At 41.3% G+C, this 27,108-nt stretch overlaps 1 protein-coding gene across 4 annotated transcripts in view; it reads left to right on the top strand.

The window, feature by feature from the left end:
- The window catches only part of DYRK2 (dual specificity tyrosine phosphorylation regulated kinase 2), a 27,537-nt gene extending 4,969 nt beyond the window's left edge, over positions 1–22,568 (top strand). For 3 of the 4 annotated variants that reach the window (XM_028747742.2, XM_028747740.2, XM_077934697.1), the window contains one exon: positions 14,154–22,568. In XM_028747742.2, the coding sequence (XP_028603575.1) occupies positions 14,175–15,755 (1,581 nt within the window). In that variant the 5' untranslated portion in view covers positions 14,154–14,174 and the 3' untranslated portion in view covers positions 15,756–22,568. Of the gene's footprint in view, positions 1–13,429; positions 13,474–14,153 lie in introns of all 4 variants that reach the window. The other variant, XM_028747743.2, reaches the window with a different exon arrangement.
- Positions 22,569–27,108: the final 4,540 nt, after the last annotated feature.

Below are 27,108 nucleotides of genomic sequence, written 5' to 3' on the forward strand. Positions count from 1 at the left end.
ATGATTTAAGTCATGAAGGAAAGGGGGGGCGGATTAAATCTTTGATTTAAAGCAAGTCCCCTATTTTGAAATGCATGTTTCCTGAACAAGCATGCAAACTAACTTGTTCCTATAACAACTAAAAACACACTGGTTGCAATGCAATGGTGCCTTATAAAACCTAGGAACAGAATCCAAAACTTTTGACCGTGCCCTTTGAATTGCCAAATTATGTTGTTTTAAAGAGGGGATACATATTTTTACTTGGCCCTCTGTACATATGCGAGGATATTAAGCTGTATCACTTACTTGAAGGCTAACGCTTTAATATTGTGCACATTTATTTAGAAGCCTTGTTGATCAAAGGAAGTAAACATGTCTACTATTAGAATGTAACAATTGTTGAGAACTTTTCAGAAATGAGGAAGGATAGTTACTGGGCCAATTAGTGGTTCTCCAGAAAGGTAGCGTCCCTTTTGTTGATTAGCATAGCTATAAATATTCATCCTCTGAAAACTGAAGTCACTGCAAAGCTTAGAAAGACACTTGGAAGGCATAAGTCAATTTTCATATGGGCTCAGTAGATTAGTAGATCAGTCGATCATGGTGCTCAAAAGATAGATTGAGATATTCCAGTAGTTCTGTCAATGATTTGCAGTAGATTAGCAAGTCTTTCTGAATTAATTGTTTACCCATAGTAACGTAAGAAAGCCGGGGGGGGGGGGGGACCACAAGTAGATTTTTGTGTGAAAGGACTGAGACTTCAGTTCTGGTACTGAAAACAAATCCCTGGGCTGAGCAAGTGCTCAGAGATACCTTCCCTGATTCTTTATATATCAGTCTCCCTGTGCCACTGTGGGGTTTTTTCAACCTGGTTTTGGTTGCTGGATCTAGGAGTTCATAATAAACAAAGGGGATCACAGAATCCTAAAGCTTCCCTCCAGCCCCACATTCAGTACAGTATCCTGCTAATGGCTTTCTTAGTCACTGGGTCAAATGGGAAGCCCGCCATGATGTGTGTAACAAGTGAGACCTGTAACAAAATATTAGTGTGGAGTACTCCTTTTTCGTTTCTCAGTCAAGTCAGCCAGTCATGTCCACCTCCAGGGTATTCCAGTACATTCCCCCTCCCACCTGGTTATCTATTACCATTTTAGTCAGCATCCTCTGGTCATTGGGCATTTGGGGGTTTTGTCCACCTAAAGGTTACCCCCCCAAAAAAAATACTTTGGGGGTTCTCCAGACCTTGCTGATACCTCGCTGCTGTTTTTGAATGATGCCCTTTTGGTGTCAGTAGGATCCATAGCCATCTGTGTCTTTCACAGAGGTAATGACGATGTTTTGTTTACAATGCTCAGAAGTCAGGCATTTTCCTCTCCCCCGTGTTCTTTCTGTTACATTGAAAAATAGCCCTTAAATCATTTCCTTGTTACATTATCATGATTCAGTTTGAAGAATGTACAAAGTTCCAATTATATTCATTAAATAAAATTTAATTAAATATATTATATCATCTATTTTGTAAAAAAAGCACTTTCAGTTTATTAAAACAGAAGCTTACTGTTTGTTAACAATCAGATTTAAATTTAAGAAATCCGATTCTTTTTGTGTGTTCATCCTTTTTTAAAAAGCCTACTTATATATGATGAAGTGCTTCTTCCCGCACCACTAAATAATTACAATCACTAAGTGAAAATGGAGCCTAGTTGTACACTCTGAATTACATAACATCGATTAACTGTCCCTTTAAACACGTTTGCTAATAAAATTATTTGTTGCATTTAAAGCCTTTTTTCCCTCCAAGGAGCTCAAGCCAGCATATTTAATTTCACCCCATTTTTATCTTCGCAACAACCCTGAGAAGTAGGTTGAGCTGAGAGATAGTGATAGTCTCAGTTGATATGCCCAATCAACCACTGTGGAGGAGAACATTCCGTGTGATAAAGGAGAGGGGCCTTTAGTGTAGTGGCCCCTGCGCTTGGAGCTCTCTCCCAACACACCTTAGACAGACACTGCCTCTGTTGTCTTTTCAGTGCCTGCTGAAGACCTTTTCAACAGACCTTTTTTTTAAGTCGAGATCTTTATCCCAATCTGCAGCTGTATTTTAAACTTTTTTCTAACTGTTTTTACATGCAGAATTGTTTTTAAACGTTTGTGTTGTTTTTGTAATATGGAATTGTAACTGTTTTTATATTTTCGTTGCTTTTACACTTTTCTTGTTTCGTAGACACAATTTGTTTTATTGTTGTTTATTTAATTTTTGCAACCCGTCCTGGGACCTTGTGGTGAAGGGTGGGTAAAAAAAAAAATGCAATTAAAAGTGATTGGCCAGATCACCCAGTGAGCTTCACGGCTGACTTGGGATTTGAATCCACTCTTGAACTCCTGGTATCCATGGTTCTAGTCCAACATTAATCATGGATTCCCTGCAGGGTCAACATATTTACTATGCTTTTATTCCCTGTGAGCCAGTTTGAGCATCGGAAAATGAGCCAGGGCTGTGCTTCACATCTCTGAAGCCTGCCAGCTCTTCCTCAATACCCTAAGGCTTGATTTTGGCAGTAAGAAGCAGCAGCAGCAGCAGCTATACAGTCAACTACTCTGGATCTAGGTTAAGTGTCCCATTGATCAGTCTGTATCCAGTGCAATCTGTTTAATCCCGAGCACCTTCCAAGTAAAAACTTTGTTCAGGAGGAATTGTCTTTGCATTCCTGAAATTGACGCAATTGAGTTTTCACCCCTTGTATCAGAGATGGGGAACTTGTGTCCTTCAAGATTTTCAGCTACAACTCCCAGCATCATCCCTGAGAATGAGCCATGCTGGTTAGGGCTGATGGAAACCAATGACATTGGAAGGGCCAGAGCTTATCCACTCCTGAGCCAGTGTGGTGTAGTGGTTAAGAGCGGTGGACTTGTAATCTGGTGAACTGGGTTCACTTTCCTGCTCCTCCACATGCAGCTGCTGGGTGACCTTGGCCTAGTCACTCTTCTCTGAAGTCTCTCAGCCTCACTCACCTCACAGAGTGTTTGTTGTGGGGGAAAGGAGAATGTTAGCCGCTTTGAGACTCCTTAGGGTAGTCATAAAGTGGGATATCAAATCCAAACTCCTCCTCCTCCTCCTCCTCCTCCTCCTCCTCCTCCTCCTCCTCTTCTTCTTCTTCTTCTTCTTCTTCCTGATGTTTGCAATCCACTGTTATTTTTACAGCAATCAGAAATGTATGAATTTTCATGTCAAATTTAGCATTTCTACTGATGTCCACCATAGCAAGCTTTTTTGTGATGTATTGGAAGACTGATCAAAACTGTACCATATCTGTTTTGTAGTCTTTGGAAAGAAAAAAGGCACCAGAGGGGAAATCCAACGGTCCAGTTCATTGGCCCTTTCCCATTTCCCCCATGCCTTTCTTTTTATTATAAGAATAAATGCAAAATTCAAGGCAGAGTTTCTTCAGTCTGTAGAGCTCCCTGTAATTCCAGTGACAAGGCAGAGATAATTACAACTTTTAAAACATGACAATTAATTACAGTACTGTTGTTTTGTAAAAGAAAAACTCTTGAAATATGGAATCAAGACTGAATATGCCTATTTTAAAAAGTCCACGGAGGCATTCAAGACAGGAAGAGGAAAGGAGAGGGAACAAAGCAAAGACCTCTTTACTTGAGACAAGCATTTCCATGGAGTTTTTAATAAAGCCTTTTCTGTTTGTGCTCTCATTAGTTCTACTGTTCCCATATACACAAACTGCAGCTGAAATAAATGGCCGCAAAGCATGTTTCACCTGATACCCCCATATGCTCTGCTATATGATGAGCAGCACAGCTGCAGCCGGCTGTCTTGAACAATCCTGCAGAGGAAAATACCTTCTAGAACAGCCACTTAGGAGCATTCTGTTGCTTTCCTAGATTATTTTCTCCCTTGCTCTGACATAACTTCCTAATGCTTTTATTGATTTATAACAAATAAGACAAACAGAACAAGAGCATCGCAGGAGCCATAGTCCCAATGAGACAGAAAGTAGATGCCATATCAAAGACATATGACATACAGATTTTATGATATCCAAATTTCATGATCTGCCATGGACAAAGAGTTATGTACACCTGATTCTGTGGTACAAGAAACTACAGGTATAAGTCTCACCAGATGACATAGACTTGTTCTGGGTACAAGAAACTACAGGTATAAGTCTCACCAGATGACATAGACTTGTTCTGGGTTCTCCTTGCCTTTAGAAAAATGTAGTTCATGAGTTTCTCTGCAAGATAGCCAATGCCCACATATTGTACACCAAAGGAAAAGCTGCAGGTCTTGCAACATTTTCCATTTCTGTGCAGCAGAGATCCTAGCTGCAGCTGGTTACTAGTTCTTTAAAATGAAAGCTTTTCATTTTATCAACCTATAAATTTGACAAAGATTGCTGTGGAGCAGGTTGAATAGTGTATGTTAAATCCCAGGCATATTTTTTAATCCATTGCCATATAGGATTGTTCCAGTGAGTATATACAGTACACATTTAAAAATGTTTTGGGGGGTATGTTTGGTTTCTTTGGAAAAAAAAGAGTAGGAGGTGATCATCACTGTACCACACTGATATATGCTACTTATAAGAAGGAACTGTCCAGATATTCTCCAGCAGCTATCAGCTATACATAATACTTTATTATTTATATTCCACCACATCCATGCATTCATGGAAATCATGTGAGAGCCATCTCCTAACTGATGCAAGATGTTGCTTTGGAATTGCATTGTCATCATGGATTCTCTTGTACTTTAATCCCGCTTGCTGGTTTCCTACAGTCATATGGTCAGCCTCTGGGAGAACAGGATGCTGGACTAGATGGGCCATTGGTCTGATCCAGCAGGCTCTTCTTATCTTCTTTAATTCCTTTGGAGCAAATAACCACAGTGTATCTGTTTGCCAGGGATGCGGGTGGTGCTGTGGGTTAAACCACAGAGCCTAGGACTTGCCGATCAGAAGGTCGGCAGTTCGAATCCCCGCGGCAGGGTGAGCTCCCGTTGCTTGGTCCCTGCTCCTGCCAACCTAGCAGTTCGAAAGCACGTCAAAGTGCAAGTAGATAAATAGGTACCATTCTGGCGGGAAGGTAAACGCTGTTTCCATGCGCTGCTCTGGTTTGCCAGAAGCGGCTTAGTCATGCTGGCCACATGACCCAGAAGCTGTACGCCGGCTCCCTTGGCCAATAAAGCGAGATGAGCGCCACAACCCCAGAGTCGGTCATGACTGGACCTAATGGTTAGGGGTCCCTTTACCTTTACCTGTTTGCCATGGGAGATTTCATAGTGACAGGACATAGCACCCAGGGCTGACTAAAAACAGCTGGTCCCATTTTCCAGGCACTTTTTTATTTTTAAAAAACTATAAAAGAAAATATTCAAACAAAATAGGATTCTCTGGGTTATATCATATCTTTGTGATCTAGAGAATAATACAGCTGTTCTCTGTATAGGTAAATTATAGAGTTAATCAGTACCATTTATATTTTAGTCTTCAAACACGAGCTTGGAGTACTATAGTGGTTCAGGTATCTTTGGTCCCTTTTATAACCGGTATTTCCTTCTCTACACATTCCCAAATTGTGACATTTTGAGATTTTCCACAGTGGTTGAAGAGTTCTGTAAAATAGCATTTTAAAATATTTTCTCAGTTTACTTCTTCAAATTCCATAAACTTTAGTTTGGTGTATGCAGCGGGGTGGGGTGGGGTGATAACATAAAACTTTTGGAAATTTCCACCTGGACAACCATGGGGGAAATACTCTAATAAATTGGAAAACTGCAGAGAGATGTGTGAACTTATCTGGTTGTGAGCAGATCAGTGCAAGCCAGAGGAGATAAAAAAAAATTGCTGGGATTATTGGGTTTTATTATTACAAGGACATTTTTATGTATCACGCTGAACATTTAGCTCACAGTTTCTTTGCTGTAGCTCATATCCATTGGTTGTGGTGCAGGAAATTAAATTTCACCAGTGAAGTCTTCAGAGACTGCAAACCTACATATCTTAAAATAAAAATCAGCCACAGTATCGCCCGAAAATGGCTATTACTGGCTTGGATTCAGGGCCCCCTCTGCATGCATGAGTCGAAAGCACTTCTGCACGTAAGCATGTGTGCATGAGAGAGTGTGAAGAAGAGCCCTGCTTTTAAGATACAAGTGTGATTTCGTTTGATAAGAAGTTTAGGTTATCAGCGGACCTCGTTTTAAAGTGGTTGATGTCAGGAGAGGCTAGCCTGGTTATCACATATGGTAATTGCCTGATTCGACAGGAACAACAGCAGCGGGAACAGAAAACAGTTTAAAATACATGTCTAGCATGGACAGATGGGGTTTCTTCTAGAGCAGGTACCCCCAGACTCGGCCCTCCAGATGTTTTGGGACTGCAACTCCCATCATCCCTGACCACTGGTCCTGTTAGCTAGGGATGATGGGAGTTGTAGTCCCAAAACATCTGGAGGGCCCAGTTTGGGGATGCCTGTTCTAGAGAGATAGGAAGGTTTCACGCCTGCTCTTTCCTCCTAATCACTTTCATCAGCTAACTACTACTGTCTAGTGCTGGTTAAAGGTGAGGTCATGGCTACATGCTTCAGAACTGGGCATTTCCCCAATGTACACATCACTGCGTGAAATCTTCTCCCATTGGATCCTTCTCACCATGTCTCTGCTTCCTAGGCTCTAATTGGCCCTCCTCTGGCCTACCAGCACCATGAAGTATGCAAGTTTGAAAAGCCAATTCTTCTTCTCCTGGAATATGTTTTGGAACCGCCCTGTGATTCTCAGATGAAGGGCAGAATAGAAATAATAATAATAATAATAATAATAATAATAATAATAATAATGCTATTACACTTGCATAGGGCTAGTGGATTAAATTAATATGTACCTAGATTAAGGAACTAATAAGCAAGATGGAGGAAAACACCCATTTGATTTCCTTTATCTCGTCTGCCTCCAAGCTTTTTCCCCAGTAACTCTGTGCAGTGCACTGTAATACATCACATAATTTGGAACTTTGTGCTGACTAGTGAATTGGCAACCCAGAAATGTATCTCAAGCTTAGAAGTTATGTCCATGGTGCAAATTAGCTGGGGAGAGCGGTGGTGGTGGGGAACCTTGCAAACTGGCAAATGGAAAGGCTCGTCATCTCACAGATTTATCCCAGGTTATTCTCCCCTCCTTGTTTAGGTACCCTCTGAGGCCAGAAAGGGAATTAGGAGGTAGTAGTAGTGTGACCTCGGACAAGGGATGAGGCAGGATTGGGAAGAGACCCTGGTGCAAGAGGGAAGAAGTTTTGCTAGTTTCCCATGAGATTGCAGTCTCTTTTACCTTGAGGGTTCCTTAACTTACAAGAGGGTGCAAAGATGATTGGTAGAAAGAGTAGTAGGAAAGCCTTCTTAAGTGGCTAAGAATAATCTTGTTCTACTTTGCATCCAAGCCAGCATCTAGAGGAATGACTCTTAAATTCTGTATGAGTCCCTGGAAGCTTGTCATGGGTTCCACAGTAAGCAGACAAGCTTTCTTGAAAGGCAGCAATTCTGCCATTACCAACATTGCCTTCTAATGTGCAGCCACAGGGGAGTGTTGGGTGTGTCCTGGGACACACTGTCTGGTCGCTCATGGTGCTGGTAGGACCCAAAAGGTCTGGCCAATGATTCCTATGACCCATATGACCCAGGGTACTCTGCAGCACGCAGGGATCCAGTGATGGAAATCAGTCGGTTCCTCAGCAGAAAAAACTCAATTTGGAAAGTCTGAACTTATGTTGGTTCAGATGCCTCATCCATGCTGGTGATAAAGCAGGTTTGTAAGAATTCATCTTTCCAGGGAATGACTAATTCTGCCAAAGAACATATGTCTGGATCTTCAATTCAGATAGAAGATGGCATTGTGCAAGTCAGCCTTCGGTGCATTAGATTCCAAACTACTCGCAAACTGGGTGTCCCAAAGGGTTTTCTGTGTTTTGGCTCTTCTGTCAGTTTCAGCAGCTAGTGAAGAAGTGAAACTTCCTTAACCCTCTGGCTGGGTTCATATTTGGCAGCTGGTCACCCATTCAGATGTTTCTTTGACTGACCAGAGGCTGTTGAATCAGCATGTGGTTAGCAAGTGTATGATTAACTTCCCTTTTCTCATTCATGTTTCTAAAACTAGGAGAGGCTCTCTTCTCCAACATGTTTCCAGAACATCTTGGTTTTGGAGTATGATGAGTTTCCAAGCTCCTATTAGCTGTAAGAATTGTTTCAGTGGTTTCATCTCATACATTTCCAAGCAGCATCCGTGAAATGAAATATACCATAGGTTGGGGAAGAGGAGCTATTGGGAGGGCTGGATCTTGAGCTCCCCCAGCAGTGGCAAATCAGTGCCCTATGTATGCTAAAATTTGGTACCCCTACCTATTGCGCTCCATTCTACTGTATTGTTTTGGTGCCCCATTCAGCGTGGTGCCCCATGCAACTGCACCAGCTGATGTCAGTTATATGGTGACAACTTGCTCAACTAATTTCCAACAGGGCAGAATTAGCTACTTGCCAGTGGAAGGCAGTAGCTGTATATTGTGTGTCTGTTTTGTTCCTTCCTAAGCTGGCAGAGGGAATAAAAGCTTCTTCAGCTACTCCACTCCATCAAGAAGTTGGAGTCTCTTTAATTCTGTTTGGTTTTACTTAACTGCATATCACAACTATGACAGGGCAGGTTCAGTGTGCACTGGAAGGGAAGAAAAGTCAGAGAAGACAATGACGAACATCTAAAAGCATCAGAGTGGCAAAAGAGGACGTATACAAACTAACCTGTCATGGCTGATTTTCTCAAAGGGATCCAGGGCTGTGAGTCATCTCCTGGGACCTCTGTAGCTTCATTTATCCCAATGCTAATTGCCTTGGGGTTGATAGTCCCTAAAGTCCTCCTTGGTGCACAATTAAAATGTCGGGGCTGTGATGAACACAGGCCAGTTTTATCACTGACCCTAACTCTGAAGCCAGGGTGGGGACTCAATTGTGAGCTGCAGGAAAGCTTTCGCCTTGCCAGCAAATATGTTTGCATGGATGCATTATTGTTGGTTTAACTAGTTTAATTACAGAGCACTTTTTTTTTTAATGAAGTTGTGGCCCAAGGGTATGTGCTGTGTTCTGTGTCTTCATTTCAGGGGAGTGAGTGAATTATGAAGCCATTTCTGCATAAGTGGGTTCCTTGCTTTTTTGAAGTGTTCATGATAGTGTGTAGACTACCTGTGTATGTACGTTCTGTATACACATTGACTCAGTTCAAACCTCTGAGGTCAGAACCAGGAACAGCAGAGTATGCTCCATATGTTGAATATACACAGACATCTGAATGATTGAACAGGACTCAGGCTAAGGCTGCTATTTCTGTAAGCAGATATTATTATATTTTGTTGGTTACTTAATGGTGTGGGTTCTCTAGATGATACACAATTAAGCAATTTAAAACATGTAATAAACATAATACAATCAAAATACACACCAAAATCCATTAAAATTCAGCCCAACATACAACTCTATCACCAAGTTTAACTTCACAGATAGGCTGAGTTTAGAAATAATTTAGAAATCATTTACTCCATTCAGCTGGAGTTAAAGGGGAGTGTACCACAGAGTATGTGATTTTAAGAGTGTTGCTTACAGTTACACTAATGTGTTTCCAGTCCTATGGTAACGTCAGCTAGAGTGGGGATAGGCTAGTTGAATTTATTTCATTTATATCCAAGACTGAGCACAACAGAATCACGGGGGAATCCAACTTAAAGCTCATTTTCATGACCAGCTGAAATATGAGTGTGGCTGCTTGTGCTGATTTCTAGTTGCCACATATAGAAGAAGTATTGTGTGCCAATGACAAGTTGCACGTGTGTGTATTGTCACACCTTTTGAGAGCCTTGCCCAAGTGCCGCTCAGAGCAGCCTACAAGAATCCTGTATGTCATGGCCATCTGCCATTGAACTTGTTCGTAGGAGACAGAGAAGAGATTCTGTGGCGGCGGCTGCATTCCTCCCCAAGTCGTCCTCCTGCTGCTGTGCTATCCGGAGCTCAACCATGGTTTGTCTTAGTGTGCCATCTGAACCCAGGCTCATGGTTTGTTTCCTCCAGACAACCCATGAGCTGTAAGCCCAAGAACAAGTCAAATGACTGCTTCTATGAGTATACAAATCAGTAGAAGTTAGTATATATAGCAGGGGTCAGCAACCTTTTTCAGCTGTGGGCCGGTCCACTGTCCCTCAGACCATGTGGTGGGCCGGACTTTTTTTGGGGGGGGGGGATGAATGAATTCTTATGCCCCACAAATAATCCAGAGATTCATTTTATATAAAAGCACACATTCTACTCATGTAAAAACACCAGGCAGGCCCCACAAATAACCTAGAGATGCAGTTTCAATAAAAGGACACATTCTACTCATGTAAAAACACGCTGATTCCCGGACCGTCTGTGGGCTGGATTGAGAAGGCGATTGGGCCGCATCTGGCCCCCGGGCCTTAGGTTGCCTACCCCTGATATATAGGGTATTGTGCATGACATGGATACATCTGTAAAGACCAAACAGGGCTGCTATGCTGGAGTGGTTATGAGACCTGAAACTAAGTGGTGCACTTTAGATGTACTCTTTTTGTTGAGACTGGAGAAGATGTCACAGGGTCTCCATGTTTAGCGTTCGTTCTCTCTGGAGAGTTTGGGATAAGATCACCCATGCCTTCAATCAAGAATAATCTGGATTTTAGAGTACGATGCTGCATGCTGAAGGTGTTATTCTCCAGGCCTCACCATTTTTATGTTGTTCCCCACAACTTATCTTGGTCCTCATTAATAGAGCCCCACTGCTGTTTTGGTGATTGTCTCAGACTGTATCCCCGCTGAATGTGTCACTCAAGGAAAAACTTTTTTTAAAGGTTTTCAGTTAGAATCAGGTTCCAAAATGCTTCTTGGGAGGGTGGTTGTAAAAGGAGAATGGGTGGGATAGTAGAGTGTTACATGTGCACACATCCATTGCCTTCCTAGAAGAGCATCGTTTACTGAAAAGCTTTGCAACTGGATGAGGATGTGTGAGTAAAAAGGGAAGAATGGTGTGTCTCTGTGTGTGAGCATGCAAGAGAGACAAAGGGCGTTTGCACTTGGGGTGAAACTCTCTGGTTGCACTAATCAAAAACTAATCAGATGCTACCAATTTTTGTCCCCAGTGAACAATCTGATATTTATGAGAGGTCGCATTTTGAACTATAGATTCTGGATACAGCTGAACTATTCTTTCTGCATATTTCCTGCAGAAATGAGTGTTTTGGCAGAGGTGGTTCATCTGCATATCACCATTGTGACATTATCCCAGCTTCTGCCAACCTAGCAGTTCAAAAGCATGCCAGTGCAAGTAGATAAATAGGTACTGCTGTGGAGGGAAGGTAAACGGTGTTTCCATGTGCTCTGGCTTCTGTCATGCTGGCCACATGACCCGGAAAGCTGTCTGTGGACAAACGCCAGCTCCCTCGGCTTAAAAAGCAAGATGAGTGCTGCAATGCCATAGTCGCCTTTGACTGGACTTAACTGTCCAGGGGTCCTTTACCTTTTACCTTTACCTATTAATCCTAAATGGTAGGATGCTGTTTGGCAACAAGCCAGCTAGGAACAGAATAATGTAAATTTCAGTGTGTTCTTATGGGACTCAGGAAGAAGGAACCTAAATTGATCTGATAAACTGGTAGTGGTTTAATAAAAGGCATATCCTTATTGATTCTGACTCATTCTCAGTGACCAACACAGCAATCTTATAGCCAAACAAGTTTCTAGGAAATTGATGTAAAACAAACAAAAAGTCACTCCTCTTTCACACACAACTCTTTCTCACTTGTATCCTTTTCCCCACCCCAAAACACCATTGCAGAGGGAAATGTTGCCAAAGAGTTGAACAAATAGATCACAGGATATTTTCCAACCCAGGGTTTACAACACTTAATGTTCTTAATTACGGGGGTTTTGTGGTTCTGTACTTGTGCTAAATGGACTTGTTGAATGTGTGTCAATGAGGACAATACTATTTTCATTTTTAAAAAAAGAAAAGAAGAAACATGAATACTACCACATGGGTGATCTTTGGATGTGAGTGGGAATGGCATCATCCATGTTATCTTCCTTTATTGTGGCATGTACAGTCATACCTCGGGTTACAGACACTTCAGGTTGCGTTTTTTTGGGTTACGGACCACTGAAACCTGGAAGTACTGGAATGGGTTACTTCTGGGTTTCAGCAGTTGCGCATGTGCAGAAGTGCCAAATCGTAACCTGCGTGTGTGCAGACGCGCCACTGTGGGTTGCGAGTGTGCATCCCGCACAGATCACGTTCGCAACCCGAGCGTCCACTGTACCACGCTCCTGTTTGAGAAAGATCCTGCAACTACAGTTGCAGCAGAAGTTCTGCAAGCATAAATGGGACTGAAATGACCCTTGACATTTATGCTGTAAGTAGTGAGGGACCACAGTAGTTTGGCCTCAGCATGTACATGTGGAAGTGGCCGGCAGGACTGCATGGGTGGGGCTGCATTGCTCTCCTCTCTTCCCAACACAGGGCGTGACTGACAGTTGCAGAGGGAGAGAAGAGCAAGGCAGCAGAAAGTGCACTGGAGGTGCAGTATCAGTAGCACCGGCCCACACTGTGCTGATCTCCTCATTGCCTTGTCTCCCTCTCCCTCACAGTAACCTTCAGCAATGCCTGGTGTTCGGAAGAGAAGAGAGCAATATAGCCTCTCCTGCACAGCCCTGTCAGCTGCTGCTGCATGTTTGAGGGTCACAAATAATTTCTTAAGCCAGAGAGTCATGACTAAATTTTTTCAGATGTATATAATTAGCATGGTAACGCACTAGTTGTCAGGCCATAGCTCATGCCTTGTGGGATGCCATACGACCTCTATGGATTCAAGTCACATTTGATTCTTTGCTTTCCATGGTAGTCTGAGCACATTCGGAAATGTTACTGCTATCGCAATTTCCCCAGCTTTTTGGAACAATCATGGTTCTTCCTAACCGAGGTGTTCAAAATCACAGGGTATCCTTAAAGTCAGGATGGCAAAATAATGTTGCCCTGATATCAGAGGCTTTCTGATATTTTGCTGCTTCTGAAGACACTCACTGATAGGAAATGGGGCATTACCTGGAAACCTGGCAATATGCTGTGACATAAAGCTGTTGGATTCCCTTAGTCCTCCACATTTATATGCTGTTGTTTCTCTGCAACATGTTGATTTGTGGTGCAAAGGTGGCAGGTACATGGGGAATTCTCCCTTAGGGTAGGGGTTTGGCTAACAAAAGTTTGGGTCTTTGAATCCTGTGTTTCAAAAACACATAGGACAGCAGCCGAAAAACTTACACTCCTGTATCTACAGAAGTTGCTCTTTATCTCTTTTGAAAGACAGTTTTCTTTTCTTTTTCTCTTTTACAGTAATTTTGGCATTGTGGGAAGCAGTAGCCCCTCCAGATTGTGAAGTATGTTGAACTGCCAAAAATGTGTGCAGGAGGCTGTAAAATAATGAGCACTAGAGACAGATTTTTAATGTATTATTATTATTGTAATTTTAAAATGAAGCTTCTCCAGAAATGTTACATTGAAGAATTAGGGTTAGACATAAAAGATGTTATATGAATAAATGACGATGTGTCTTCAGGAGTTCAAATAGGTGTAAGCATGCACAGTTTCTGGGATAGATGACGAAGCCAGTGGGTATTTTGAGAATCCAGTGGGTTGGATCCAGACCCCTCTCCTTTAACAAAATGGATTGATCCAGTTGAGATTCTCACTGGAGGAAAGTGGGAGAAGACGATTTTTATGAATTTCTCTTCCTGCAAAACAGCCTACATTGTTCTGGAGGGTCCACTGACCCAATAGAGAACATTTTCAAGGGGTTGCAGATGGAAGGGTGGATAGATAATTTAAAATTACCCCCTTTCCTTCAATGAGAGAGCGAGTCCCTCGGGTGGCGTTCTGTCCACCAGTAGCCTTGATCAACTCCGGTGGTTTAAATGTACGAGACTTTGGGTATAGGGACTTTGGGTGGAGAAGTCAGCCACACGTTTTTTGAAAAGCCCTATCCCATCAATCTTTTATATTGTTTAGGAAGCCTGTGGGTTGTTGTTTTTTAACTGGAAAAATATGCTTTATATTTCAGGTTGGTGGAAATAAGCACACAATGAATGAGCACCTACATGTTGCCAGTCACGGGCAGATCCAGGTTCAGCAGCTGTTTGAAGACAACAGCAACAAAAGGACCGTTCTGACGACACAACCAAATGGGCTTACAACAGTAGCGAAGTCGGGATTGCCGGTGGTGCCAGACAGACAACTGGACAGTGCTCATAGGCGGCAGGGGAGCTCCAGCTCTTTGAAGTCTACAGAAGGGCCAGGGAAGGTGAAAGCCTCCCCCATGATGCCAGATCAAGCAATGAAGCAATACATGCAAAAACTAACAACCTTTGAGCATCACGAGATCTTCAGCTACCCTGAAATATATTTTGTGGGTCCAAATGCGAAGAAGAGGCAAGGTGTCGTTGGTGGTCCAAACAACGGGGGATATGATGACGACCAGGGATCTTACGTGCAAGTTCCTCATGACCACGTGTCCTACAGATACGAGGTCCTGAAGGTTATTGGGAAAGGAAGTTTTGGGCAAGTGGTGAAGGCCTACGATCACAAGATGCATCAGCATGTGGCCCTGAAGATGGTGAGGAACGAGAAGCGCTTCCACCGTCAAGCTGCAGAAGAAATCAGAATCCTGGAACACCTTAAAAAGCAGGACAAGGACAACAACATGAACGTGATCCACATGCTGGAAAACTTCACATTCCGCAACCATATCTGTATGACATTTGAGTTGCTGAGCATGAACCTTTACGAGCTCATCAAGAAAAACAAATTTCAGGGCTTCAGCCTGCCCTTGGTCCGCAAGTTTGCCCACTCGATTTTGCAGTGCTTAGATGCTTTGCACAAAAACAGAATAATTCACTGTGACCTTAAACCAGAGAACATTCTGTTGAAGCAACAGGGTAGGAGTGGCATTAAGGTGATTGACTTTGGCTCTAGCTGTTACGAGCACCAGCGTGTCTACACTTACATCCAGTCCCGTTTCTACCGCGCTCCAGAAGTTATCCTCGGTGCTCGTTATGGGATGCCCATAGACATGTGGAGCCTGGGCTGCATTCTAGCCGAGCTCCTAACAGGCTATCCCCTCTTACCAGGGGAGGATGAGGCGGATCAGCTGGCTTGTATGATAGAACTGCTGGGGATGCCTTCTCAGAAATTGCTGGATTCATCCAAAAGAGCAAAAAATTTTGTGAGTTCTAAGGGTTACCCCCGATACTGTACCATTACTACCTTGTCCGATGGTTCTGTGGTGCTCAACGGTGGCCGTTCCCGGCGGGGCAAATTGCGCGGCCCCCCAGAGAGCAGAGAGTGGGGGAGTGCATTGAAGGGATGCGACGACCCTCTCTTCCTTGACTTCTTGAAACAGTGTTTAGAGTGGGATCCTACTTTGCGCATGACGCCTGGTCAGGCTTTGCGGCATCCCTGGCTAAGGAGACGTTTGCCAAAGCCTCCAACTGGGGAGAAGACATCAGCGAAAAGAATAGCAGAAAGCACTGGTGCTATCACGTCAATTTCCAAGTTACCTCCTACTTCAAACTCAGCATCAAAACTGAGAACTAATCTGGCACAGATGACTGATGCCAATGGGAATATTCAGCAAAGGACAGTGTTGCCAAAACTTGTTAGCTGAGTTTGAATAATCTGATGCTGATAAAAAAAAAACAAAAAACATTATGTCACTGAGCCTTACTCATATGAAAAAGTAGCTCAGATTTCTATTTTTATTTGCTCGGTAACTTCAAACATTTGTATTTTTTCAGCACTCACTTTAAATGTGTAAGAAAAGTTGGTTTTGATTTTATATATATATAAAAAAATAACATGGGGACAATGCTTTAAGTTTTTATACTTTTTTAAAAATGTTTTTTCTTCTAAACTACAGTTAGCCTTACTATGGAATATTAGTGTGGCACAATAAGTCTCAGTGGCAGGCCACTGGTTGCAACCTAACCATCATACATTCTAGTTTGATGGAGAGCAGGGTCTACGTCCCTCTCCCACCCCATAGCTGATACCGGCATTTCTTGGAGTGAACTTTTAATACTTTCTTATTCCTGGTTTTTGTTATAGCAGTAGATTCCAGTCCTGCAAACATTTACCTGCATTTTTGTTTGACGATACAGAAAACATTCAGGGGTACAAGTCAGACACTCTGTATGACTCTTTTTAAGAATTTCTATCCATAAGTATGGATCATGAACAGATTTCTACATTATACTTATAAATATTTATTATATAACGTGAAAAAGTTGCATCCGTAGAGGGCTTCCATCAGGTGCGTTCACAGCAGCGCCTTGCTTACCCCAGATCTCAATCGGCTGTTCCCTGTCAGATGTTCAGGGCTTCTCTGAATGCTATGGATCCTAGCGTAGACCTGTACTGCCATTCTAGCTTCCTTTATACTGTGGGAATAGACAGAGTTTAACAGTTTCAGTCGCTGACTCCTGCATCAGCCTGTTCAGCCTCTGTGTTACCCAGAAAACTTGTCGGTTTGGTACCTCGAATAGCCTTGGCAGTTCCTTCTGACTCCCATTTCCAAGCTGTTAGGTCTTTTTGATAGAGGCAGCCAAGATGATAGGAGCCACCCTCTTCCTTCCACCACGTTCTGTACTGTGCAATTCCTAAGGCAACCTCTGGATGGATAACTAGCATTCATTTCTACACACGCTACTCTTTTCATAGGCTGTGAAAAACTACTGCAGGAGTAGCCAATGCGGTGCCTCTCCCAGATGCTGTTGGGCTGAAATGCTCATCATCTAGGTCGGCTGTGGCTAATGGGGGTTGGGAAACACCACCCCTGAACCACTGGGCTGTATCAAATTAGTCACAAATGTAATTTAGCTCTAGGATTGGGGCCCCATATGGTGATATACACCTGTGCTTTTTTTCCTCTTCAGTTCTGCCCCACTGATTTCTAAAAGTGGCTTCCTAAATTTGAATATGAAAGAGGATGGGCAAACTGTGTTGAAATGCATGCTCCATAAACAATGCAGACATACTGGATTATTTCTCTTGCTGAGCATGGGTTCAGGCCCAATTTATTGGCTTGGCAAGATTATCAGGCGTGCTAAAACTCCAAAGGTTTGGCTCAGGACTAGTGCAGTCCCAACACCGCACGTGTGCACGGGTGGGCAGATAAAGTTTGTGCAATGCACAATTGCCAGGTTCACCAAGTCCTCTCCTAATAGTTCTCCCTCAAATCAGCAGAAGCATTTATTATTATTATTTGTATAAGCATCCTTAAATATGATTAAAATGTTCTTCAGAAATGAACTAGCACCCATACTAGAATGTTAGGTCATATGTATTTTTTTAAACAGCAGGAAGGTGAAGATGTGAACTCTAAAATTTGATGTCATTTCTAAAGGCAAAGTCATGCAAATCACAATAATTTATGCAGAATTTTAAGCATTCAGAACCCATGACATGCACATTTGTATTCTACCCCCCCATACACTTTTGCTTGCTTAAAATCACTTAGCCGTTTTTGCATCATCTAGGTATCCTCCAGATGTTTCTAGAAAGTTCACTTCCCCACCCCTACCCCTAGACTGTCATAGGCCAGGTTCACATGACACACTAAGCCAAACCTTGGTTTAGCAAGATGGTATGAGCTTAACAGGGACGCGGGTGGTGCTGTGGGTTAAACCACAGAGCCTAGGACTTGCTGATCAGAAGGTCGGTGGTTTGAATCCCCGTGACGGGGTGAGCTCCCATTGCTCGGTCCCTGCTCTTGCCAACCTAGTAGTTCGAAAGCACATCAAAGTGCAAGTAGATAAATAGGTACCGCTTTGGCAGGAAGGTAAACGGCATTTCCCTGCGCTGCTCTGGTTCGCCAGAAGCGGCTTAGCCATGCTGGCCACATGACCCGGAAGCTGTACGCCAGCTCCCTCGGCCAATAAAGCGAGATGAGCGCCGCAACCCCAGAGTCGGCCGCGACTGGACCTAATGGTCAGGGGTCCCTTTACTTTTACCTATGAGCTTAACAAACATCTGCGGAGGAGCTCACAACCACTTCGCTCCTCCCCAATCCTTTTTGCTACCACAATAAGTAGTGTGTTGGTCAAACTGGGGCTTATGGTTAAGCCATACCTTGGCTTGGCTTAGCATGGTAGCAAAAGGGATTGGGGACGGGTGAAGTATTGGAGGCCACCTAGAAAGTCATCCAACCCAACCCTCTGCTCATTAGGAAACATGCTGCTACAGCATCCCTGTCAGGTGGCTACCTAGCCCATGCTTAAAAACATCTCACCAGATTAGTCTTCAGGCCCAATCTGCCAGGAAATTCTTCCCTGTAATCTGTGCAGGAGCTTAATAATGGGGCTTGCACAAGAGAGCATCCTCTTGTGTTGTGCCTCTTGCCTCGCAGACCATCGTACCTTTAGATCAAAACAGCCTTCTGAGGCTGACATTATTTAGCTTTTTATGTAATCTGCATTTGGGTTTTTAAAATGTAACTCTAAAAAGCAATATACTATCTAACAATTGGCGCTGTGCTGTGTGTTACAATTGTTGTAGGATACATCTTTAAACCCCTGTGTATGCATGTCAGGTTTCCCAGATGTGTGTACTGGAGTGTTTAAACATGCGCTCACATGCATGTTTGTTTTTTGGCATCGTATGCATTTCGTGCTGAAAATGCCTTTGTAACACCAGTATTTCTTGCAACAGTTGCATTGTGTAGCACTGCCACCGATACCTGGAGATACTACTTGAATATTTAAGGGGATGTCTGTGAGACTTCTAGTAACCTGTGGAGTTGCATCTATTCTTCTCATGCCCTTGGTAGAGGAACATTCAGATTTGTCAAAAGCCTTGTTGAAACAAGTACATGTGTTTGTTTTTTAAAAAAATAATTATAAAGAGCAAATTAAGAGGTGAGATGACTTTAAAAACAGACACCGTGTAGGATGTGCTTTGTAACCCTGGTATACTCCAAATGCTTGCATGGGGAGAAAAATTAAAAGACAATTATGGTTTTGCGTTGCACCATGAGAGTTAAAGAAAAGTTTGAAGGAACAAGTAGACATATATGTGAATTTTTCTGTTTATTCACATTCTTATAGGTTAACCTATAGGTTAACCTGGTCTATTTCAGACACCTTGGACCTGTTCACATATTTCTCCTGTCCAAGAAATACATTTTTTATCAGGTGGTCAGAGAGTATCAAGTTCAAATAAATGTTGTAAAGCCCATGTTACCCCTTGCTTTCTCCTCATGGGGGAGGACAGCCAAGAGCCAGGACTTGCACCAGGTTAAGATTTCTCCCTGGCAAGTAGCAATTGAACATAATATAATTCAGATAAAATTTGTTCTGCATTATAAGTTTAGTTTCCCAAAGCAGGCACAACATTGGTTTTAATGACATTTATCGCGCATGCATTGATAATGATATTTGAAGAGTTTCAAGCTTAAATTGAGAGAGTTGTGGATGCTAGAATTATTTGGTTTGATTGCAGAAAGCTTCAACATTATAACGTTGTTTATATGCACAGATCTAATTACAATACCTGTAAAGATGTCCCTAAAATAACTACTTAAAGCATGGTCCCCAGAGAAAGCCAAGAAAGTTTCCAGTCCATTTCCTTTTTTGAAATTCAGATCATTCATTTCGAAAATGAAAGCAGCATTTTTTCGTTCACTTAAAGTTTGGTTAATGGGTATCAATAAGAAACGACGAATTCTCAGGAAACATAATAAAACTACTTGCCAAAATAATAATAATAATGAACACCTACCCAACCCCAACCCCTTCCATAAGTAAATCTTGACTAAAAGAGATGATGCTAATTAATAATGTTTAATAATGTTAGTTATTGGCTAATATTTAATCTCCCCCCCCTTTTTTTGCAAATGTAACTCATTGTCCTCAAATGACACTAAATTATTTATAGTATTAAATGTACACCTTTCTATATTGTGTGGCTATGCAGTCTGTGAGTGTATCAGTAAAAGTGACTTTGGGATCTCTGTATCCATAGCCTCCCATGACGATTGGTTTGTTCACCATGGCACTGACCTTGATTCTGTTTGGGGCTGCTAGGGCTTGGACCTCCTGAAAGGACAACATTCCCCTTTCACTTAAACGTTAAGGCAGTCCACAACCACACAGGTTATAGGTGGAGTCTGGCATTTTGCATTGAAGTGAACGAGGAAGCCCTTGCATTCCAAGGAGCGCATCTGTATGTACAAGAAGCTCTGCGTGGAGCTGAAGTTGCTTCCCCCCTCCCCAAAAAAAACCCCATTCATTGGATTAAATAAATCGACGTGTCCATTATATTTTTAACACAGCTTGGAATATGTTAACATAGATAAATGGGAAAGATACATAATAATCACGAATGATTCGTGAGCTAAAACCCTTAATTTTATCTTTTTTCTTCTTCAAATGACCAGATTTTAAATGCCGATAGTGCATTTGCGGCTGATCATATTCATAGATGCTACCAGAAACAGTGTGCAGAGCTAACGTAACAAAAACTCCTGTAAACGTTACAAAAAAGAAAAAGAGGCAGCCATCTGACAATTTTCAGTAACTTGGCTTCTTTTTATTGTAGCTTGTTTATAATTGGAATGGGGAAGTAAAAGGAGGAAAGGGAAGGGGAGGGAAAAAAAACATTTAAAAGGATGTTGCCTCTTGCTTTGACACGGTTTTGTGTCTAAGGGCTCTAATTAGTTGGGGCTGATAGTTGTTGGCTTGGAAACATTGCTTAGCCTCACATGTTGCCATTGTCTGGGGACATCTGAGCTCCTTTGCAGAAGTAGAAATAGCACGGTGTTGTCTTGTGTTTGGCTGCAGTCTCGTTTCGGCCGGCTCTTGCGCCGCTGGAGTGCTGGCCGATCCCTTCTCCAGTGTGTCAATGCAACCGGGAGGATGGGCTGGGGGAGCGAGAGGAGTGCAAGATATGTAGAGGGTTGAAATTGTGCCCTTGATGTTAACAATGTGCCTTTTGTTACGAACAACACCATGTTGTGGAGCATGCAACGTTGTCTCTTTAACCCTTTGAACGCTGTGCTATGTAGTAAGGTTGAAATCTTATTTTTTTAAAAAAAAGCACGGTACCTGTCTTAAATACGCTTCCATGAGCAGAATCCACTAGGAACCTCTCCCGTTGTTGCATACGCCCCGGTGAAACGAACGGCAGTTCTGCAAGAGCACTCCAGGGTCCTTTTTGGGGTGACCCTTGGTTATATCTCTTGGACATGAGAAGGAGAAGTTTCTGGCTGATTTTGCCCTGTGTTTTCAAAGCCTTAATATAGATCATAAGGCAATCCTACTACGTAGTGATGGAACAGAATACTCTCTTGTAGGAATTTTCATGCTCTTTCAAGGGTTAAAGATGGCACCTCGTAGTAGTTAGCGGTAACCTTAACATCAAACTGGTTTCTTTTCTTTTAAGAACTATGTTTTTCTTTGTTTTGTTATGACAGCACTAGGCAGAATCAACTGTATTTGTAAAAAGGAAAAAAAATTACCTCAAACTCTTTCATTTTATAGTGAGAATTAATCCCAGGGCATTTGGTATGAACCAAAGTGCATTCCTTTTCTACGTGCCTGGCTCCAATAAACGTGGCCAGGGGTTTTTACAATTTGGGTGCAAGGCATTTTAATGCCCCTTTTACCTTGATGGGTGGTTTGGGGTCATGAAGGACTCCTTAGGAATGTTTTTTCTTTTTTAAATGGCGCTTCATGGCTACCATCAGGCAGCCTCCATTTATTAGAATGGGACTTGTGTGAAACCGTGTGGAAGTGCCATTGAAATGAATGGAGGCTGGACAGCAACAATTGTGGGAGGGTTGTGTTTATTTAAGAGTTATAATCTTTAGGCACATGTCGGAGTTCTTCGATTCTGTCTATTTTTTCATAAAAATCTTTGGTTTTCCAAACAGAGGTAGCTGGTAAACATAAATCCGTTTTAAGAAAGATTTTTATGTACGTAAATATTTTTGCATTGCCCACTTGAGATGCTACAGTAGCATTGAAATAAAGAAAGCATTTGTGAATTAACATTGTTTCTAGGGGGCTTGTACATCTGTGCTACAAAATACAAAGTAATATGAAAAAAGTCATCGTATTTACTCAGATCAACTGCTACAATTGTGTCTAAGGTGTACATTGGATTTCTTTTTCTTGAAAAATAAAGAGCAACAACTTAGACACGTGACTGTAATATGCTGCAACTGTGTGTACTGAAAACATGTGAAAAAAAATGACTGAATGTGGATTGTGTATATATGTATGTAAAAATTTGTGTGAGATGCTGCTGCTGTCGACAGCCACTTCACATTAAATATGTTGTAGTGGGTTTTAATTCTAGTGGCCAGTTTTATAATACTTACGTATTGTATAGCTGATGACAGGAGTTAAGACTGTTTTAGTGAATGTTTGTTACATTTATTGTTGTGGCCAGAGATCATTTCAGAATAAAAAATTATGTCCTACATGACTCTCTTTCTCTTTTAAAACTAGGTTTGTTTGTTTGTTTGTTTTCAGATGTGCTGGTGGACCTAGAAAAAATAATAATGTTATTATCAGTTATATCTGATAATTTTTATTTTGTGTTAACCATACCAAGAGTGGCAAGGAAAAAAGACATTTTTAATACATAAATTGGCAGCTTCTCTCAACCCCCCTAGGCTTAGTGAAGCAGATATGCAAGAAGCGTACTCTCCTAAGTTTGAGAACTATGTACAATGGACCAAGCTGGTGCTGGTTCCGTTTTGTCAGTGGAAATCCAGAGTAAATTGCTCCAATTAATGTAGCTCAAGTCAGGTCAGGTCACGTCAGGTCAAATTTTGATTGTTCGTAGCAAAAGAAAGCCATGGCGAAAGTTCAGATGAACTCAAGAAATCAAATTTGCAAGTAGAAATATTGCAAATATTATGTATATGAAACACAGCAAATAAAAGGCAGAATCAAGGGTAAAGAAGCAATACAACGAAGGATAAAATAGCTATAAAGTAAATAATAAAGCTATGAAATAAGGGCATTATCTTAACCATTGATAGCAATCTTTGGAAGCACTTATGGAGGTCTCTTTGCAGCAGCCAGTTAAAAGAGACCCCCAAAAAGTCAGTATCTGACAATAGGTAACCCATATTTTCTTGTCGATTAATACCTTTGCCAAATGTGTGAATATGCTGGCAACTTTTCTATCCAAACTCAAGCACCATTAAATCCCTTTGCTATTAATGTGTGAGATGATTTAATTCTCCCATGAAAATGAGTGGGGATTATGAGTCCTATTAACTTTTACCTGTGTAAATTTACAGGTTAAGAAAAAAGGGGAAGTACCGGTAACTTCCCCTGATAATTCCAGTTCATTGAAACTGGATGCCCATTTGACACAAGGAATTTTGCAGTGAAATCTGCAGTAGCCACAGATCTTAATGTTGCTTACTCTCAAGTAAGTGTGTTAATGACTGGAGTCCAAGAGACATTTTGTGTTTCATGGCAGTGCTTTTTTTCAGAAGGTACTCATGGGTAGGCAGTACCTGCACCACTTCTTTGTTGTTGTTAAAAAGTGTGGCAATTTTTTTAAAAAGGAGACTTGAAAATCTGCCATTTTCTCTTCCAGCAGCTCATATCCTTTGATGCCAAACCCAATATTGCTGTGTTTTGTTTATTTTTAAGGCTTCCCTTTGCAGGTTCCCCTTTGTTCATTTTCGGCATCTTGCACAGCCTTCTTTTCTGCAGACAACTCCATTGCCTTTTTCTTCTTCTGCTCCCTCATTAGCACATATCAGAATGTGTTAAGTAGCATTTTCAATACAAACAAGAACAACAACCCCACACATACAAAAAGGCAGGAAGAGGAGGGGAGAAGAACAATTAAATGTCATTCCTGCTGTTATTTTTGTCTGAACCAGAACCCTTGCCAAGATGCTTTCTAAATTATTTCCCACATTTTGTTTTCTTAGGTGTGGTGCATGGTGGAGGGGTAGTGAATGTTGTTTTCAGAGGGGCCTCCTCCTGCCCCTTTGCAAAAGCCCAAATGTTCAGCCACTCAAGGAAAACAATAATCAGTGTATCCCAGAGAGAATGGGCCTGGAAGTTGCCTCAGGGCTTTGCATGGCTTTGGCCAATGTGGAGGGAAAGAAGGGGCAGATTCCAGATTCTTACTAACAATGAGTAGTTGGGATCTTTTAATAAGCACCCTTGTAGAGGTGCGTGTAGTTTTAAAATCGACTGATACAACAACACAGAAATACAGAAATAATACCAAACTAGCAGGTAAGTCACACAATCAGCTTGTGGAAGGTGTTAATATTTTCTGTTTCTCTTTTTTTTAAAAAATAATTTTTATTAATTTTCCAAACATGTATTAAAAACAAACAATAAAACAGAACAAAACATACAAACAAATAAACATGTATAATTTCATAAACTTATTTTCCTTCACCTTAATTCCCGGACTCCCCCATACCTCCCTTTTTCTGCCTTTTTTTTACCTTTTTTACCTTATTTTTACCTTTTCACAGCAACCCTCCATTTAATTAATTGACTCATCTTCATTATAATTTCCTTAAACTTATGATTTACAGCTGCAATTCTCTGTTTCTTAACACCATAACATCTCAGCACTCCTCAATGTTACAACAATTTTTAAGATATATTTTAAATTTCTTCCAATCTTCTTCCACTGTCTCACTCCCCTGGTCACGGATTCTGCCGGTCATCTCCGCCATTCCCATGTAGTCAATCACCTTCGCTTGCCATTCTTCCAGAGTGGGTAGCTGCTGCGTCTTCCAATACTTTGCTAGAAGAATTCTTGCTGCTGTGGTAGCATACATGAAAAAAATTCTGTCCTTCCTTGGCACCAATTGGCCCACCATGCCCAGGAGAAAAGCCTCTGGTTTTTTAGAAAATGTCCATTTAAGGACCTTTTTAATTTCATTATAGATCATTTCCCAGTAGGCTTTAATCTTCGGGCAGGTCCACCAAAGGTGATAGAAAGTACCTTCAGTCTCATTACATTTCCAACATTTATTATTGGGCAAATGGTAAATTTTTGCAAGTTTGACTGGGGTCATGTACCACCTATAGATCATTTTCATTATGTTTTCTCTCAAGGCATTACAAGCCGTAAACTTAACACCAGTGTTCCATAACTTTTCCCAGTCATCAAACATAATGTCATGACCTATGTCTTGTGCCCATTTGATCATAGCTGATTTTACTGTTTCATCTTGTGTATTCCATTTCAGCAGCAAATTATACATTCTTGACAAGTTCTTAGTATTGGGTTCTAACAATTCTGTTTCTAATTTCGACCTCTCCATCTGAAAGCCTGTTTTTCTGTCCTGTTTAAATACCTCGTTTATCTGAAGGTAATGCAACCAATCTCGTACTTTAGACTTTAATTTGTCATAACTCTGTAATTTAACCCTTTCACCATCTTGTTCTAAGATTTCACAATATTTTGGCCATTTGGACTCCATATTAAGTTTTTTTATCTCTTTAGCTTCCATTGGTGATAGCCACCTGGGAGTTTTACTTTCCAGTAGATCTTTGTATCTTATCCAAACATTGTATAGTGCTTTCCTAACAATATGGTTTTTGAAACCTTTATGTAATTTTACCTTGTCATACCATATATATGCATGCCAACCAAATCTATTGTCATACCCTTCCAGATCCAAAATGTCTGTGTTCTCAAGAAGCAGCCATTGTTTCAACCAGCAGAACGCTGCCGATTCATAATAAAGTCTCAGGTCCGGCAGGGCAAACCCCCCTCTATCTTTTGCATCGGTTAAAATCTTAAAGTTTATTCTGGGTTTTTTGCCCTGCCAGACAAACTTGGATATGTCTTTTTGCCACCTCTTGAAACAGTCCATCTTGTCCAAGATCTGGAGTGTCTGGAATAAAAACAACATTCTAGGCAATACATTCATCTTAATGACAGCAATTCGGCCTAACAAGGAAAGTTTCAACCTTGACCATGTTTCTAGATCTTTCTTCACTTCTGTGCAACATTTGTCATAATTGTCTTTAAATAAATTCACATTTTTAGAAGTCAAGTTCACACCCAGGTACTTCACCTTTTTTGTTATTACTAAACCTGTTTCACTCTGAAACTTCTCTTTTTCTGCCATTGTTAGATTTTTTTCCAACACTTTAGTTTTTTGTTTGTTCAGTTTAAATCCTGCTACTTGACCAAATATCTCAATTAATTCTAATATTTTCTGTTTCTCTACTGAGACCAGCCTGAATTCTTCTGAGGGGGGAGATAGAAATCTATGCAGTGCTTTATATTCTGAGAATATTATTATTATTATTATTATTATTATTATTATTATTATTATTACATTGCCTTTTGTTTGACTGGACTCAAGGCAACTTACAGATAAAAACAAGAAATGCTAAAAACTTAGAAAAAATTATCATTAAATAAAATTAAACATTGATAGAATTAATACTGTATACATACAGTTAGCATTTCATCCCTCTGATATGCCTATAATGTAGTGATTACTATTATTATTCCCAATTTAAAAATAGTGAACTGAGGCTGAGAACTGAAATATAAGTTACCTTCTAAACCCATCATTCTTATCTGCATAAATATGCTGGTGATATTAGTTTATACAATATTTTTCACAACTTCCCTTTATACCTTTCAAGAGTTGTTTGGCTCCACTAAATCCACTGTGGTACCTAAATACTGTGGTACTAAATACAGTGGTACCTCAGGTTACAGACGCTTCAGATTACAGACTCCGCTAACCCAGAAATAGTACCTCGGGTTAAGAACTTTGCTTCAGGATGAGATCAGAAATCGTGCGGCGGTGGCACAGCAGCAGCAGGAGGCCCCATTAGCTAAAGTGGTGCTTCAGGTTAAGAACAGTTTCAGGTTAAGAACAAACCTCCAGAACGAATTAAGTTCTTAACCTGAGGTACCACTGTAGATGGGATACGATTCAACAGTTTTATGGTGGAAATGTATCTGTATGGGGAGAGTGTTGACCACACAAAGATGCT

This window comes from Podarcis muralis, chromosome 10 (genome assembly GCF_964188315.1).
Source record: "Podarcis muralis chromosome 10, rPodMur119.hap1.1, whole genome shotgun sequence".
Lineage (NCBI taxonomy): Eukaryota > Metazoa > Chordata > Lepidosauria > Squamata > Lacertidae > Podarcis > Podarcis muralis.